This window comes from Triturus cristatus, chromosome 5_1 (assembly GCF_964204655.1).
Source record: "Triturus cristatus chromosome 5_1, aTriCri1.1, whole genome shotgun sequence".
NCBI classification, from domain to species: domain Eukaryota; kingdom Metazoa; phylum Chordata; class Amphibia; order Caudata; family Salamandridae; genus Triturus; species Triturus cristatus.
In genome coordinates this window covers 805,737,795-805,753,538 of record NC_140587.1, presented here as the reverse complement: position 1 = coordinate 805,753,538, position 15,744 = coordinate 805,737,795, and the positions used below count along the sequence as shown (strand labels likewise).

Below are 15,744 nucleotides of genomic sequence, written 5' to 3'. Positions count from 1 at the left end.
TCGGCAGAGTGTGGCACACGGCTTACTTCACGGCGGCCCTCCCCTGGCATGCAGTGGTTACCGACTCTATCCTGCTCATGGGAAACAACCTGATTGGTGCAGCAACCATTTCCTCACACCTCACAGGATCCCCACTAGACCGTGCTGCTTCCAACGCTCACCTCTTCTTCACAGAGCACATTGGTTTTGGCAAGCAGGCAGGCGCTGATGCTCCAAGGCAGGTGATCTTGGAATCCCTGGGTGATGTCCGGTCACCCAGCAGGGAGACTAGCAGGCCATGGTTTCCGGTCCTGGTCACAGCAAGAAGTCTTGCAGAGCTTCCCCTCCTCACACAGCCCATCTGGCTGCTTAGCAGATGAACATTTTTGGGGTCTCAAACTCCCCTTCTTATAGTCCATTTCCAGATACCAAATGTGATTTAGTGTCTGAGTCTTTGATGTTCTATGTTGGGGGTCTGCTTCTTTTGAAGTGTCCACTCCTCTGCTTTCTCTTCCTCTTGAAAAGCAGTCTGTCACAGCAGGAGTGACTACAAAGATGATAGTCTCACAACACAGGCCATGGAAATGACTAGAATTTACACCTGTATGTCAGTAACAGTGATATGTGCATCAAACGGTTAGACCACGGCCAACCATCATAATCTTTATGATTCTCTTATCAGCCCCATTTCCTTCCTGAGATGTGCCCAGGCTCCTCCATTGTGACCCCTCACTGAATAAAAGAGCACCTTTTGAAGTGTACATGGGAAGCCTGGCTCACTCCTTTCCAGTGTATCCCACCCAGCTTACAGGAATGACTCAATACACAAATATATCCGAGGGGATTTCTCTACTGCCTCTCCATGTTCCACCATGCAGGCCTGGTTCTCGCAAAATGGAACCCGGGGCTCTCCATACACTGTACCATTTACAGACACACATATACCCAGTAAATGTATACAGCATACACTCACTGCACAGCACTGTATCTTTTATGTATTACCCCCCTCATAGGTACATCTACACCTAGCACATACATTTAATGTGCACACACTGCCCAGCACTATATCCTTTGTGTATTTTACCACTCGCAGGTACACATATGCCCAGCCCATGCATTTACTATGCACACACTGCGCCCTTTATGAATTGTAATATTCATAGGTACACATACATCCAGCCTACATTCAACCTGCATGCACTGCACGGCACTATATCATTCACGTTTTGTACCACTTATAGGAACACCAAGATCATGCACATGCATTCACCATGCAAGCACTGCTCAGCACTGTGTTATCCCTGTATTGTACCCTTACCAGGCACACATACACCCAGCACAGATAGACCACTTCTGCGCTGCGCAGCACACTTCACAACATACCAATGTAGGCCAAGTGTGATATAAGCACACAGCACCGGAACTTTAAAATGAGTGAGCCATTAGGCCTCTCTCTAGCGACACAGGTTCAAAGGACCTGTTCACTCCTACTGGTCACTGCACGGTCTGCTGCCACCACCACACTTGTGCTGCTTAACTCCTGTCGGAGGCATTATCCTTTCACCACTATGAGGGTAGTACTTTGAGAGCCCCTTCTGGTCCAAAAGACCACAATCTGTGAGACAGGCCTATGCCATGGCGCACACGCATGATCCATGTTTCCCTATGACAACAAAAATCGGCATTAGGGATCTAGGCATCAATACAGTTGGACACTCCGGGGAGAGGTACATGTCTGTTACCATGCAGAGGACCTTTCCGCCCTAACAGAACCAAAACATGTGTAATGTGTTATTCTCTCATGTTGTCCATCAAAATATCATATTTGTAATCATAGGGAACCATAGGATTACAACAAAGTGACTTTATATTACGTCTCGATACATGTAAAGGCAGCTCATTGAATGCATGTTGAGTCAAGTGATAATCATGAATACACGGATAAAAAATATGTAGCCCTTAGGGAAGCAAGAGTACGCCAAGTTTTAATTTTATTCATAGAAGGAAGTGATCCACCACAATGCAAATTATCCATATGTTATGGATTCTTCATGTGACTGGAGTGGTTGTGCAGCATATGGAGGGTAATAGTCCAGGATTAGCCCTGCCCGCTGGCCTTGGTAGTCCCTGGATACTCTCCCCTGACCCTGCCTGGTTGCTCTTGCACTGCATTGTAGGGGAGAGGACAAGGGATTCTCTAGGCCCAGGGGAAGTATGGAGCACCATGTTTTCCTTGGTGGTGGGTTTCCACCCTAGCCAGGTGGCCCGGTAGGAGATTGTTAGTCATGCATGTACTTCTGGGAATCTGCAGCATTCATTAAAACTGAGGAGTTCTCATGGAATTTATTAAAAATTCTGACAGTCTGATTTTTTCTACAGGAGTATAATTATGACTTTATATGCCCAAGAACTATTGAGATCACTACCCAAGTTTCACCAAGTTTCACAAGAAAGGTTAATCTTCATTCAATCAATCAATCAATAGTTCTTTATTCGGTGGTTAAAAACCATCATAAAAGAGAACATTTATATACAGTTTAAAAAAGTATTAAATCATTATACAAGAACAATGACTGAAACTGTAAACATAAAGTAATTCATTTTTCACTATACAGGCCTCACAAGAAACATAATCACGATGACAAATGGGGAATCCTATAAAGTTCGTTATTAGAGCTATCCTCTGGTTACCCTAAGTCTTAGTGCAAATTTCAGGAAACTAATAACAGAGCATAGAGTTAATGGGTCGCTGGCCCTCTGTAAAAAGATCAGTGCATCTTTAGCACGAGTGAACCTAAACTTTTTTTAAATTTCCTTTAAAAATCTACGTCTTGGAATTGCATACCAAGGACATAGAAGTACAAAATGAAGGGTGTCCTGCGGAGACTTATTGTCGCAGCCGCAGGCACCCTTCTGCTCAATTGAATGACTAAAACCAGCTGGTTCAGCTAATAAGAATGGTAAAAAATTGAGCCTAAAACGTGACATTAAAAACCTTTCTTGGGCATTATACACAACACAGAGGTAAGGTTCAATCCCATCATTGGTTTCAAGTCTGCTGTAAGTGATCACCGAGGGTTTAAACCCTCCCTCTGTGGATCTGGTAAGAGATCTTTGGTCCCAAAAGTTTCTCTTAAGGGTCTGCTTGTCCTGTGAGGTAATCCTTAACGGGTTTAAGTACAAATCATTACGACCCATGCTATCCAGACTGGATTTCACATAATTCAACCATGGGATGTTTAGACTTTTATCCCTCCCTAGGCAATCTGTTAGAATCTGTCTACTTAGTGTGGCTTCCGGATTGCACCAAATTTTTAGCCACGCCAGAATTGGTCTAAATTTAATCAGATCCTCTAGATAGGGTCGTCCTAGTTCTGTATGTGCAATAAAAGCAGGTGTGCAATTGGGGACTTTTAGGATTGAGCGGAAAATTTTGTTTTCTTCCCTTTGCAGTGGGTCAAGATTTATGAAACCCCATACTTCTGAACCATACATGACTTTGGGGCAGCACATAGAGCCATACAGGTTCATTGATTGTTCCAGGGACCAACGCCCGACTCTCCTCCCGTAACCTGCTATTGCCCCAGTTGATGCCGCCAATTTGCCGCACCTTTCCTGTACCAGTGGGGCAAATTTCAGGGACTCATCAAACAGCACGCCTAGGTATGAAAAGGATTGCACCCTGTCTAGCGTATGGTTCCCGATTTTGTAAGTGAAGCTGGTCTGTGGTTTGTGACCTGCTGTCATCACATTAGATTTTTTTAAATTGACAGACAGGTCTAGCGCACCCATAAATTCGACAAACCCGTCAATTAAAATCTGCAGGCTTTTGGGGGTGCGCGCTAAAAGAACCGCGTCATCTGCATACAACAACACCGGGATATTACGTGTTCCTACCCTTGGACAATCTGTTTTTAAATTAATTAAAAACTGTTCTAAACTGTTTATATATATAGAGAATAAAAAAGGGGCCAGTATGCAACCCTGCCTGACACCACTAGTACATTTAAAAGAATCAGTCAACCCCCCTTCCATGTTATACCGCACTCTGGCGGAGGTCTCTCTATGCAATTCCCTCAGAGTGCAAATTATACCTGGGTCAACCCCTAGATGACTCAACATTGCCCAGAGCTTGTTCCTATTTACGTGGTCAAATGCCGCAGCCAAGTCCATGAATCCCAAGTAAATGGCTTCTTTACTGGTTTTTGTGTATTTGGCGACCAGCATATACAGGTTCAGGCATTGGTCACTAGTGGACCTGCCCGACCGAAAGCCGTACTGAACATCCGAGATAATATTATTATCCTCGGCCCGATCAATCAGTCGGTTCAGAATGACTCTTCCTAAAATTTTAGCTGGAACGTCTATCAAGGAAATTGGGCGATAACATTGGGGGTTATCTCTGTTACCCTTTTTAAAAATGGGTACTATAATGGCCGACGACCAGGACCTGGGCAAGCCCACCACAATAGCAGCATTTATTACTCTGGTTAAGATCGGGGCCCATAATTCCACATTACTCAAAAACAGGTCCGGGGGGGTCCCATCAGGACCCGGGGCTTTATTTTTGGTTAATCCCTCTATGCCCAGAGCTATTTCTTCCAGAGTGAACTCTAGGGACTGTCCCTGCATGACCACTCTCCTCTCCTCTGTACTATCCACCTCCCCATGGTTATACAGGCCCTCAAAGTGCACTATCCACTGTTCCGGTAGAATATTTGTGGCAGCCGAGGGTGAAGTTTTATCTTGAAAGCAAGGGGTATTTATTATTTTCCAGAATTCCGTTATATCCCTTTTTTCAGAAGCCTCCCTCAAGGCCGCCCACGCTTCCCCCTGCAGCACCGATTTCCTTCTTTTAAGTTCCTTCTTATAATTTAATCTGCACATGTGAACTTTCGATAGGTCCCTAGGTTTACTGCTGAGGGCTTTTTTTTAGTTCCCTCAGGGCTCGTGTACAGTCCCCATCAAACCATCTCGGGAGATTTGAGTTGGTCTTTACTGGGGCCTTGGTCCGCAACAATCCGTCCACCAGTTTGGTTAATTGGCCAAAAGCGTGAGTTAAGCAGGCCCCCTCAACTGAAAGGTCTAAACATTTATCAATACATGATTTACCTTTATCCATTAAGGACCGGTAAAATCTTTCGCCATCTAATTTCACCCACCTAAGTCTTCTTCCTTGGTCCGTTATTCTCTCGGCAATATCCTCAACTGGGGTCAACTTTCGTTTAGGCAAATAAAGAAACTCCATAACCAGGGGGTTATGGTCGCTAAAGGGACTCCACTCAATTCCCACTGTAATAATACGATGCTTTAAGCATCTGGTGACAAAGATGTAATCAATATAGGAAGAGCACCCTCTGCCTTTAAAGGTGGGTGGTAGAGTGCCATCTTGCCCCAGTGGAGTTAAGTCGATCGTATGCTCCAGATCATGAGAGGAAAGGAGCTTTCCTAGTTCTGCACCATTCAATGAGTGGCTAAAGTGAGGGCCTTTTTTCACTGGGCAATTCGACCAATTAACGTTAATAGGGAACAGTAGGGGGCATAAATGACAATTCAGATCACCCGCTACTATTGTCAAGGGGGTCGCAGCACCATTAACGGGTGCCAGCTCTTGGCTCAATCTATGATCTAGTTCACCCAAAGTGGGACTGTCGTTGCCTGAGGGGCCAGTGTTGTACACATTAAACAGCACTAGCCTTGACCCTTTATTCCTGAGCCTTAAGGCTTGGATATTCCAAGCGAACCAATCCGCACTGGACCAGGTGCCTTCTATTTTTAAGTCAACGTATATTGACAGGCCTCCTTTGGCACGATCTGAGGAGGTTTTTTGTGCTGGTATAAAAAAACATTTATATCCTGCAATGTGAAATTGGGAATTATCTGTGACCCAGGTCTCTTGCAGGCAAATTATGTGGAAGTGGGCCATGTATTGCTGCCAGTACACATTCTCAAATTTACCTGCCAGGCCAGCTATGTTCCATGAGATTATTCTCAATCCCTCTTCCACTCTATTGACAGGCCCTGTCCCAGACACCCCTTGAGAATTGCTAAGTAACCCAGTTTTGGGGCTATGAGGTAGCTTCTGAGAATTCTTGCCCTGTTGTGTTAAATTTGGGGCTAAAACTCCTAATCCTGAGGGTGTGTGTGGGCGTCCCCTCGGCGTGTGATTAGGGGCTTCTGGGGTATATGATAAGCTCCTACGCCTACCCACCTCTGGGAGTACCTAGCTAGCCTCCTTGGCCAGGAGAGGGATAGCCAATGTCCTCCCTCTATTGTCTAAACCGCCCCCTACTAGGGTCTCCCAGCCAATATCTGTATTAGTGGCATCCTGTTTTGGCGAGATATGCAGGGGCGTTAGTCAGTCATTCTCATCTAGGGATCTTAATGGGTTAAATCTGTTTGCCCAACCTGGGTGTGCTCCTTCTCTGGTTCCTACCAGTCCTCGAGTACCATGTCGGACCCTATTTGGGAGGAAGTGTGGACCCTCCCCTCTTCTCCATATTACACACTGCCCTTCAAAGGTTTCCTGCTGTCTTGGATAAAAGTAACTAAGAGGCAGCGGCTTTATATCACTCTGGCGATCAGATGGTCCATATCTGATAATATATTCAACCACCCCTCTGTCCCTAAAATTGGCGATGATACAATTGCCTTCTATATTTTTGTGTCTATGTCCTATCCAGTTCACTCTCCTCACCAGTAAAATTTCCCCATCCAGATTGGGTGCTAATGGTCTGTTTAGAGTCAACCAGTGGGTAAGTTTATTTTTTAACTCCTGGTGTGTTTCGCTCTGACCGGGCTTTAATTCCGGGGTCCCAGCGAACACCACTACGAGAGGACATGACTCCGGTGGCAAATTTATTGTGGGCAGTACAGCATTGGGGTTAGGTGTTGCAACCCTCTCTGTATGATGTATTGGTCGCGTTGTGGGAACCGCGGGCAGTTGGGGTGGCCTTTCCTGTTGATGTGCACCTGGTTCAGTGGTGGTGTCTATATCTCTAACACTAAAATCTGTGACCTGCTGCCCTTGCAGGTGCGAGACCGGGGCTTTATGAATCTGCGCAGATGTTATGTGAACGACCCCTTTAGTGCTATTGTTCATCTCCCTATGTGGGGATACATTAATGGCTGGAGTAGTGGGCAGGCTCCTAAAATCCCCTCCAATACCGGCTTTTTTCTCTCTATTTTTTAATTCACTCATAATCCTGTCCAACCGGCTTATCAATGGCTTTAACTGGTTTACAATAAAGATTTCTAATTGTGCCTGTAAATCCGATGTAATTTGCGACAACCATGTTGGAGGCTCTGAGTGAGAGGGTGTCTGTACTGCTCGCTCAACCCCAGCGTTCATGCTAATCAAGTGGTGAGTCAAAGGGTGAGAGGGACTATCTGTGCTTTTTTTGGGCTTCTGCTTCCTGGGGCAGCCTTTCTTTTTCTTTTGTATGGTGGCGCTTTTGGTTGTGCCTCTGGTCTCCCTGGTCATACTAATAGGCGGTTGGGCACAAGGGATATCCTGCTCGCTTGTCTCTGATGGTGTAGGAGGTGCAATTAGCATAACCTCCTGGTCATCATCAAAGGAGCCTCTAGGTGAGTCGGGAGCTAAGTGTGTGGAGAGACACCTTTCTGTGCGCTCGATTTCACTCGACACCACCCCTAATGCTCTTTTGAGCATAAGATCAATTGCTGTGGGCTGCATAATAACAGGAAATGGTGAGCAGGTGAGTGAATTATGCGCCTGAGGGGCAGATGGCGATGTCAACTTTGCCCTTTTCAAGCGTGTCCCCGTTTTACCTGCCATATATCTAGCGCCTATTGGCCCTACCCTTGGAGATATGGTGGGGAGAATGGAACACCCTCCTTCAGTCCAGTCCTGCACCACGTCCCGCGTTTTGTGGTAGCCGTTTGCACCCCACCAACCCTATTTCCACTTGCACCTGACTCAAATCTAACAACAGAGACAGACCCAATGTCATTATCTTAATACCAGGACGATATGCTACCTGCACCCCCCCAAGTCACGATCGGCTTCTACCACAAACAGGCACCAGTGAAAATGACAAGGGGGGTGGCCCGACCCGGCCTCCTCTGGCCCCGGACGGCCACAGACGGTCCCGCCCTTGTCCCGGGCTTCTCCCGGGCGCCTCCCGCGCGCGTTCCCGCGATGCGGGGGGTGGAGTCACTTATCAAGCGCCAACGCGCGCCAAATGCCTTGTCCCCGCTTCCGGTGCCCTGGGGGAGCCTGGGTATTGTAGTTTTCCCGCGGCCGGCGTTCGCCGGACTCACCAGCGCTGCAGCAAATGGAAGGGAGATCCTCAGCAACTGCGTCGTGGATGCCCCCAAAGACCCAGGGCGGGAAGCAGGTAATGTCAGCAGCCTCGGGTAAGCACCAAGAGATGCGTTTCAAACAAACCCCGCTCAGCCGGGGGTGGAGTCACTTATCAAGCGCCAACGCGCGCCAAATGCCGTGTCCCCGCTTCCGGTGCCCTGGGGGAGCCTGGGTATTGTAGTTTTCCCTCGGCCGGCGTTCGCCGACTCACCAGCGCTGCAGCAAACGGAAGGGAGATCCTCAGCAACTGCATCGTGGATGCCCCCAAAGACCCAGGGGGGGAAGCAGGTAATGTCAGCAGCCTCGGGTAAGCACCAAGAGATGCGTTTCAAACAAACCCCGCTCAGCCGGGGGTGGAGTCACTTATCAAGCGCCAACGCGCGCCAAATGCCGTGTCCCCGCTTCCGGTGCCCTGGGGGAGCCTGGGTATTGTAGTTTTCCCTCGGCCGGCGTTCGCCGGACTCACCAGCGCTACAGCAAACGGAAGGGAGATCCTCAGCAACTGCGTCGTGGATGCCCCCAAAGACCCAGGGGGGGAAGCAGGTAATGTCAGCAGCCTCGGGTAAGCACCAAGAGATGCGTTTCAAACAAACCTTCATTCATTAAGTCGATTAGTAGCTTTCTCCACCAGACCATCATTTCCTGGTGTGTACATGACATCAATTTAAAAATCTTTTGTCATATAGATAAGTGGCTTCAAACAGTGAATTATCTGGTTAATGATAATGGTTATTCTTTCAGATAGAAGAGACGGGAGAGTTCCACAAGAAGATAAATCAAGATATGCTTTTACATGCTCCGGATTTTGTCATCAAGCCTCGCTCTCATACAGTGTGGGAGACGCAGAACATAAAAATACACTGCACCGTAAGCGGCTGGCCAGAACCCCGCGTCACATGGTAAGTTCACTTCACGGACTTGCTCCAAGCGCTTTACTGCCTGCGAAAAAATGGGTTCCCATTCAAAACATGCACTGTGTTTTGAGGGTGCTTGCCCAAATGCCTGTGTAACAGATAAAAAATTGATGCAAATGTAGCCAACAAGAACACACTAAGAGCTTATTAAATTTATGCAGACTGGAATTTCTGCATGTTTTCTGTGGAAATCCCACCCTGGATGAAATCCTGTTTTACTGGGTGAGGAATCTGGTAATATCACCTATGGGTCTGCTCACATACCCCAGATACTAAGAACCTGTGGAATATGTGAGTGGAAAAGGGCACAGAATTTGGTAAGACACTTGGCTTTAAATGTCACGCTAATTTATTTATTTACCGGCTTCTTCAACGTATCTTCATTATGAGAATACCCCCTTCCTAGAGGCGCTTCTGAAAATTCACCACAGGTGGCCAGCCACTGGTTTATGATTGGGGGAAGCTGAGTGAAAGTGCAGCTGCACTTTTTGTTCATGTGAAAATATTTTTCGATTTTGAGAAATCTCTCCGGCTGTAACTCGGGAAAATAAGCTGGTATGGGGCATTACCCACCATCAAATGCACACTTACTCCAACACCTTTTTCGCACAATTTTTTCACATACACTTAAGGTATGCATTGAGTTTGTTTGCGAATGTCTACAAAGTTTAAACTTTGGGTGTGGTTTCAACAGAACTCATATTTTGCTATCCTTCAGCTAAACTGATTACATGAGAAAGATCTGCCAGACAAACTTTTCTCAGTTGTGATGTCATCAGTCCTTGTAAATATCCCCAGATGCTGATACTGTGAATTTGTGCCTATCATTTGTGTGTCAAGGGGACACATTTTGTTATTTGGTCACCTTGTCTCTTTTGATCGCCACCGGAATTGCCCAAAAACGGGTAAGATTAATCCATATTTAATGATCACTTCCTCACAGCAGATTTATGAATTGCTACTTAAATATTGAAAGGAAAATCAAGACCCATTAACGTCATCAGGCCAAAATCAAACCCTTTTGATTTTGATTCATGATTATTATAGGATATTGATTGGTGCCTATCATTGCATCAGTAGTAGTGCACGAGTCATCTTCATCAAGTCAGGGGAAGAATTATAGGAATAGCACAAATATCTCCCATCATCTGTGCTTCTGGAAGGAGACATTGCTCCAGGATCTTTCTCAAGGCAAGGTATGCTTACTCTTCGATAGAAATATTTTAAAAATTAAATATAACCTGGTCGCAAATATCAGTGGAATAAACTATAACCGAGTAGAACATATAAGAAATGCAACCTAACTTTAAAACAAAATGCAATTGAAATTTATAATATGATACCAGTCGAATATTTCCTGAAACTAAAAGAAACCGACTTTGGCAGATTCATGGTCCAACATGTAACACAAGCTTAATATGGTTTGAAATAAAATATGATCTGAAAATATTCATGTGTACAATATACAGTGAGCATTAAAAGAGTATCAGTCTGTTGTGTTCCAGAGTCGTCTTGGGTCGTATATGGTGTCCTTACGGGCGTTATCAGAAAATCCTCTGTGTTGGCATCTTAACGCATGTATCTCTTTGGTCACCTTTAACTTTTATGCATCTCATTTAGTGGATCTTGACTGTATGGATGGGCTTTAAAAACTGACGACAATACCACACCAACATGGTTCTTAGAGGCATGTGATAGGAGAAACTATTCAGTAAACAGTCATTGCTTAAGGGTTGGGAAATACTTATTTTTGGTTAGTATTCAAATTGTTTGCTCACTTCATTTGCTGTTCTAGTAAATCCTTAGGCTTTCTACACTGATTATAGTGGCCAGTGCTTGATTTGAGCTGGTGGTTTCCGGTTCTCGGTACCGGCACTTAATTGTCAACACCAGCGCTTGAGACAGTCTGCCACAAGGTGGCACTGTCTGGCTAATATAGTGATGACCACAACAACAGTCAATTATGAATTCAATGCACATTAAAAATGTCTGTTACCTGCCGCCCAAGACATTCTTACAGATTTGGGGGCCTGGAATACTCCGAATTGTCACTGACACTTGTAAGAGTGTGATTGTTAGGAGTTGTGTTGTTACTATCATTGTCAAAGTTTCAGCGCTCCGGCTATTATCTCCTTGTGTTTGCTTTGTTTGCCCTAAGTTGGAAGGGTATGCCCACACGTGGGTCCCTTGCTCACTTTGCCACCGGATTCAAGCTAGCCTGGCTGATGAGGGGTGTTACCCCATAACCGGTCCCAGGATGCTTGTTTCCGGTCCAGGGAAGACCTGGCTTGGCAGTGTGGGCTGGACTGTTCCCGTGAGGCACAGGTCAAGACTGATTTGCATATAGCTGGGTCTGAACTGGGGTGGCGGAGTGAGCTAAAGAATGATGATGAATTCAACCCAGAGCTGTGACTGAGGGTGAGTGTTAGAAAGGATAGACGGACCGGGAGGGTCGGCCGGGGTCAGGAGGAGAGGTCTCCGGGGAGAGCCGTCTCCAGCGATCGTACAGACAAGTAACTTCCCCCCCACAGACAGATACCACACACGGATAAGGTTCAGTGTTCTTTATAGGTACGTAGTTATGATACGGTAGAATGGTACAAGGAGGTCTGGACGCAGGGGTCCCCTCGATTAGAGTCTCGTAAGGAAGGGAAGGGGGTAGCGGGTCAGTCTATTTACCAGTCAGGTAGTTCGGATGAGATGATGACGAGCTCACAATCCTCGAGCTTGGTGTTTAGGCAGTACGGTCCGCGGCAGCGCCAGCAGGCCCCGGTAAGGATGGTTGATACAACGGGCCGCGGCAGCGCCAGCAGGTCCCCGGAAGATGTACGGTCCGCGGCAGCGCCAGCAGGTCCCGGTGAGGATGGTCGTTACAACGGGCCGCGGCAGCGCCAGCAGGTCCCAGGAGGATGGTCGTTACAACGGGCCGCGGCAGCGCCAGCAGGTCCCCGGAAGATGGTCGTTACAACGGGACGCGGCAGCGCCAGCAGGTCCCAGGAAGATGAAGGTTGCAGAAGGCCGCGGCAGCGCCAGCAGGCAGGACGATGGTTCACAAGAGCGGGCTACGGCAGCGCCAGTAGACCGTCAGGGTTGAGTTCACTCGGTGTCTCTCGACTCCAGGATACAACTGCCTTCCTGCTCCGGAGCTGCCTTAGTTATAGGGCTGGTGCCCTTTGATGTCCGGACCCTCGCACTTGGAGGTCGGAGGGTCCGGGATGAAGGTGTCCAGACACCCAGCAGGGGGTGGAGCCAGCGCCTGGGGGCTGCTGGAGGCGATCGGCACCTGGCGGGGGAAGAGCTCTTGACGCTTCGTTCTCCCATTGACCTGCCAAGTGGTCCGCTCACCTCCTGGGTGGATGGTGGTGCCGGGATGTCGGGCCGGCCAGGCCCGGGGTTAGGGTCGAGGTGAGGCCACGCGGCCGCGTGGTGCAGGGCCCAAGATGGCGGCTTGACCCGGCTGGGGAAGCCGGTGGGGCTGGGCCCCGTGATGAGTAGGGGTCCGAGGGCAGAGGGTCCGTCGGGAGACGGAGTACAGGGGCTTGTCACGGGGGTATGCCTGGTGGGCCGGAGCTCGGGCCCTGTCGTGCGGGGGGGGAGCAAGCCCTCTGTGTGGCCTGTCCAACATGCGTCCCCCCCAGCTGAAGGCGGGGAGAGTCACCCATCTCCTTGGGGACTCTCTTCGTCGAGGCGGAAAAAGCGGGACAGGCCATCCGCGTTGGCGTGGTCTTGGCCTGGCCGGTGCTCCACAGTGAAGTCCATTCCCTGCAGGGAAATGGACCAGCGCAAGAGTTTTGGGTTCTCCCCCCGCATCTGCATCAGCCATTGCAGGGGTCGATGGTCGGTTTGTACCCGGAAGTGGGTACCGAAGAGATAGGGTCGGAGCTTTTTGAGGGCCCACACTACTGCAAATGCCTCCCTCTCGATTGTGCTCCAACGCTGTTCTCGGGCCAGGAGACGTCGACTGATGAAGGCCACCGGCTGGTCATGACCTTCGGAGTTCAGCTGAGAGAGGACGGCCCCGATGCCGTGGTCGGAGGCGTCGGTCTGCACCACAAATTCCCGACTGTAATCGGGGGCCTGGAGCACCGGGGCGGTGCACAGGGCGGCCTTCAGCTCCTCGAAGGCCGCTTGACAATCAGGAGTCCAGTGGACCCGCTTCGGTTGATTCTTGGATGTGAGTCCCGTGAGGGGCCCCACGATGCTGCCGTAGTCCTTTACGAACCGCCGGTAGTATCCGGTGAGCCCCAAGAAGGCTCGGACCTCGGTCTGGGTGACGGGGGGCTGCCAGGACTGGATGGCAGCAATCTTAAGTTGTAGTGGGGCCACCAGCCCGCTTCCCACTTGGTGCCCAAGGTAGGTCACAGACCCTTGGCCAATTTGGCACTTGCCGGCTTTAATGGTGAGGCCGGCCCGCTGGAGGGCTTGGAGGACCTCTTGGAGGTGACGGAGGTGGTCGGACCAGTGGCGGCTGTATACAGCGATATCGTCCAGGTAGGCAGCGCTGAATTCTTCGAGCCCTGCCAAGACCTGGTTCACAAGACGTTGGAATGTGGCGGGGGCATTCTTCATGCCAAAGGGCATGACCTTAAATTGATAGTGGCCATCGGGGGTGGAGAAGGCTGACCGTTCCTGAGCCCTGGGTGTGAGGCCGATCTGCCAGTAGCCCGCCGTTAGGTCGAAGATACTAAGGTAGCGGGCGGCCCCCAGCCGGTCGATCAGCTCGTCTGCTCGGGGGATGGGATGAGCGTCGGTCCGGGTGACAGCGTTCAAGCCCCGGTAGTCGACGCAGAATCTCAGTTCAGGGGCGGTGCCGGGGGCAGCGGCCTTGGGAACTAATACAACCGGACTGGCCCAGGGACTGTCCGAGGGCTCGATGACCCCGATCGTGCGCATCTTGGCCACTTCCTCCTGTATGCAGGCCCGTACCCGATCTGGTACGCGGTAGGCCCGGTGCCGGACCGGGGGACTGTCCCCGGTGTCTACGTCGTGCAAACACCAAGGGGTGACCCCGGGGGTGAGGGAGAACAGGGCAGCGAACTGCAGCAGGAGGTCCCGGCAGTCCTGGCGTTGCTCCGAAGTGAGGGCGTCGGAGAGCCGGACCCCATCCACGGAGCCGTCCTTCTCCTGAGTCTTCAAGAGATCCGGGAGGGGCTCGGAGTCTTCTTCTGTACCACTGTCGGTCGCCATCAGGAGGCTTAGTTCGGAGCGCACAAAGTGTGGTTTGAGCCGGTTGGTGTGGAGGACCCGCAGGGGGTTCCGGGTGGTCCCCATGTCGATGAGGTAAGTGACGCTGCTTTGGTCGGAGGGTCCTGTGACCCCCGTTTCTGTCCATGACTCCAGAGCGCGCTTTAGATCATCCTTGGTACTCAGGCCGGTGGTAGCAATGCCAAGTTCTATGCAAAATTGTCTCAGTTCGCGGTGGTTGTATTCTTCTAATTTCTCCATTTGGAATTTCTCGGTGGAGCTGCTCTCTTTGGTCGACATCGTGTTTTTGTCGTGGGGTGAGCTACTCTCTGTACGATTACGCGTTGATTCGGATCGCGCCGCTGGCCACCAATGTTAGAAAGGATAGACGGACCGGGAGGGTCGGCCGGGGTCAGGAGGAGAGGTCTCCGGGGAGAGCCGTCTCCAGCGATCGTACAGACAAGTAACTTCCCCCCCACAGACAGATACCACACACGGATAAGGTTCAGTGTTCTTTATAGGTACGTAGTTATGATACGGTAGAATGGTACAAGGAGGTCTGGACGCAGGGGTCCCCTCGATTAGAGTCTCGTAAGGTAGGGAAGGGGGTAGCGGGTCAGTCTATTTACCAGTCAGGTAGTTCGGATGAGATGATGACGAGCTCACAATCCTCGAGCTTGGTGTTTAGGCAGTACGGTCCGCGGCAGCGCCAGCAGGCCCCGGTAAGGATGGTTGATACAACGGGCCGCGGCAGCGCCAGCAGGTCCCCGGAAGATGTACGGTCCGCGGCAGCGCCAGCAGGTCCCGGTGAGGATGGTCGTTACAACGGGCCGCGGCAGCGCCAGCAGGTCCCAGGAGGATGGTCGTTACAACGGGCCGCGGCAGCGCCAGCAGGTCCCCGGAAGATGGTCGTTACAACGGGCCGCGGCAGCGCCAGCAGGTCCCAGGAAGATGAAGGTTGCAGAAGGCCGCGGCAGCGCCAGCAGGCAGGACGATGGTTCACAAGAGCGGGCTACGGCAGCGCCAGTAGACCGTCAGGGTTGAGTTCACTCGGTGTCTCTCGACTCCAGGATACAACTGCCTTCCTGCTCCGGAGCTGCCTTAGTTATAGGGCTGGTGCCCTTTGATGTCCGGACCCTCGCACTTGGAGGTCGGAGGGTCCGGGATGAAGGTGTCCAGACACCCAGCAGGGGGTGGAGCCAGCGCCTGGGGGCTGCTGGAGGCGATCGGCACCTGGCGGGGGAAGAGCTCTTGACGCTTCGTTCTCCCATTGACCTGCCAAGTGGTCCGCTCACCTCCTGGGTGGATGGTGGTGCCGGGATGTCGGGCCGGCCAGGCCCG

At 50.2% G+C, this 15,744-nt stretch overlaps 1 protein-coding gene across 4 annotated transcripts in view; it reads left to right on the top strand.

Moving 5' to 3' along the window:
• MYOM1 (myomesin 1) overlaps nt 1-15,744 on the top strand; it is a 709,264-nt gene that overhangs the window by 191,682 nt on the left and 501,838 nt on the right. For all 4 annotated transcript variants that reach the window (XM_085605828.1, XM_085605831.1, XM_085605829.1 and 1 more), the window contains one exon: nt 9,047-9,204. In XM_085605828.1, the coding sequence (XP_085461954.1) occupies nt 9,047-9,204 (158 nt within the window). The remainder of the gene's footprint in view (nt 1-9,046; nt 9,205-15,744) is intronic.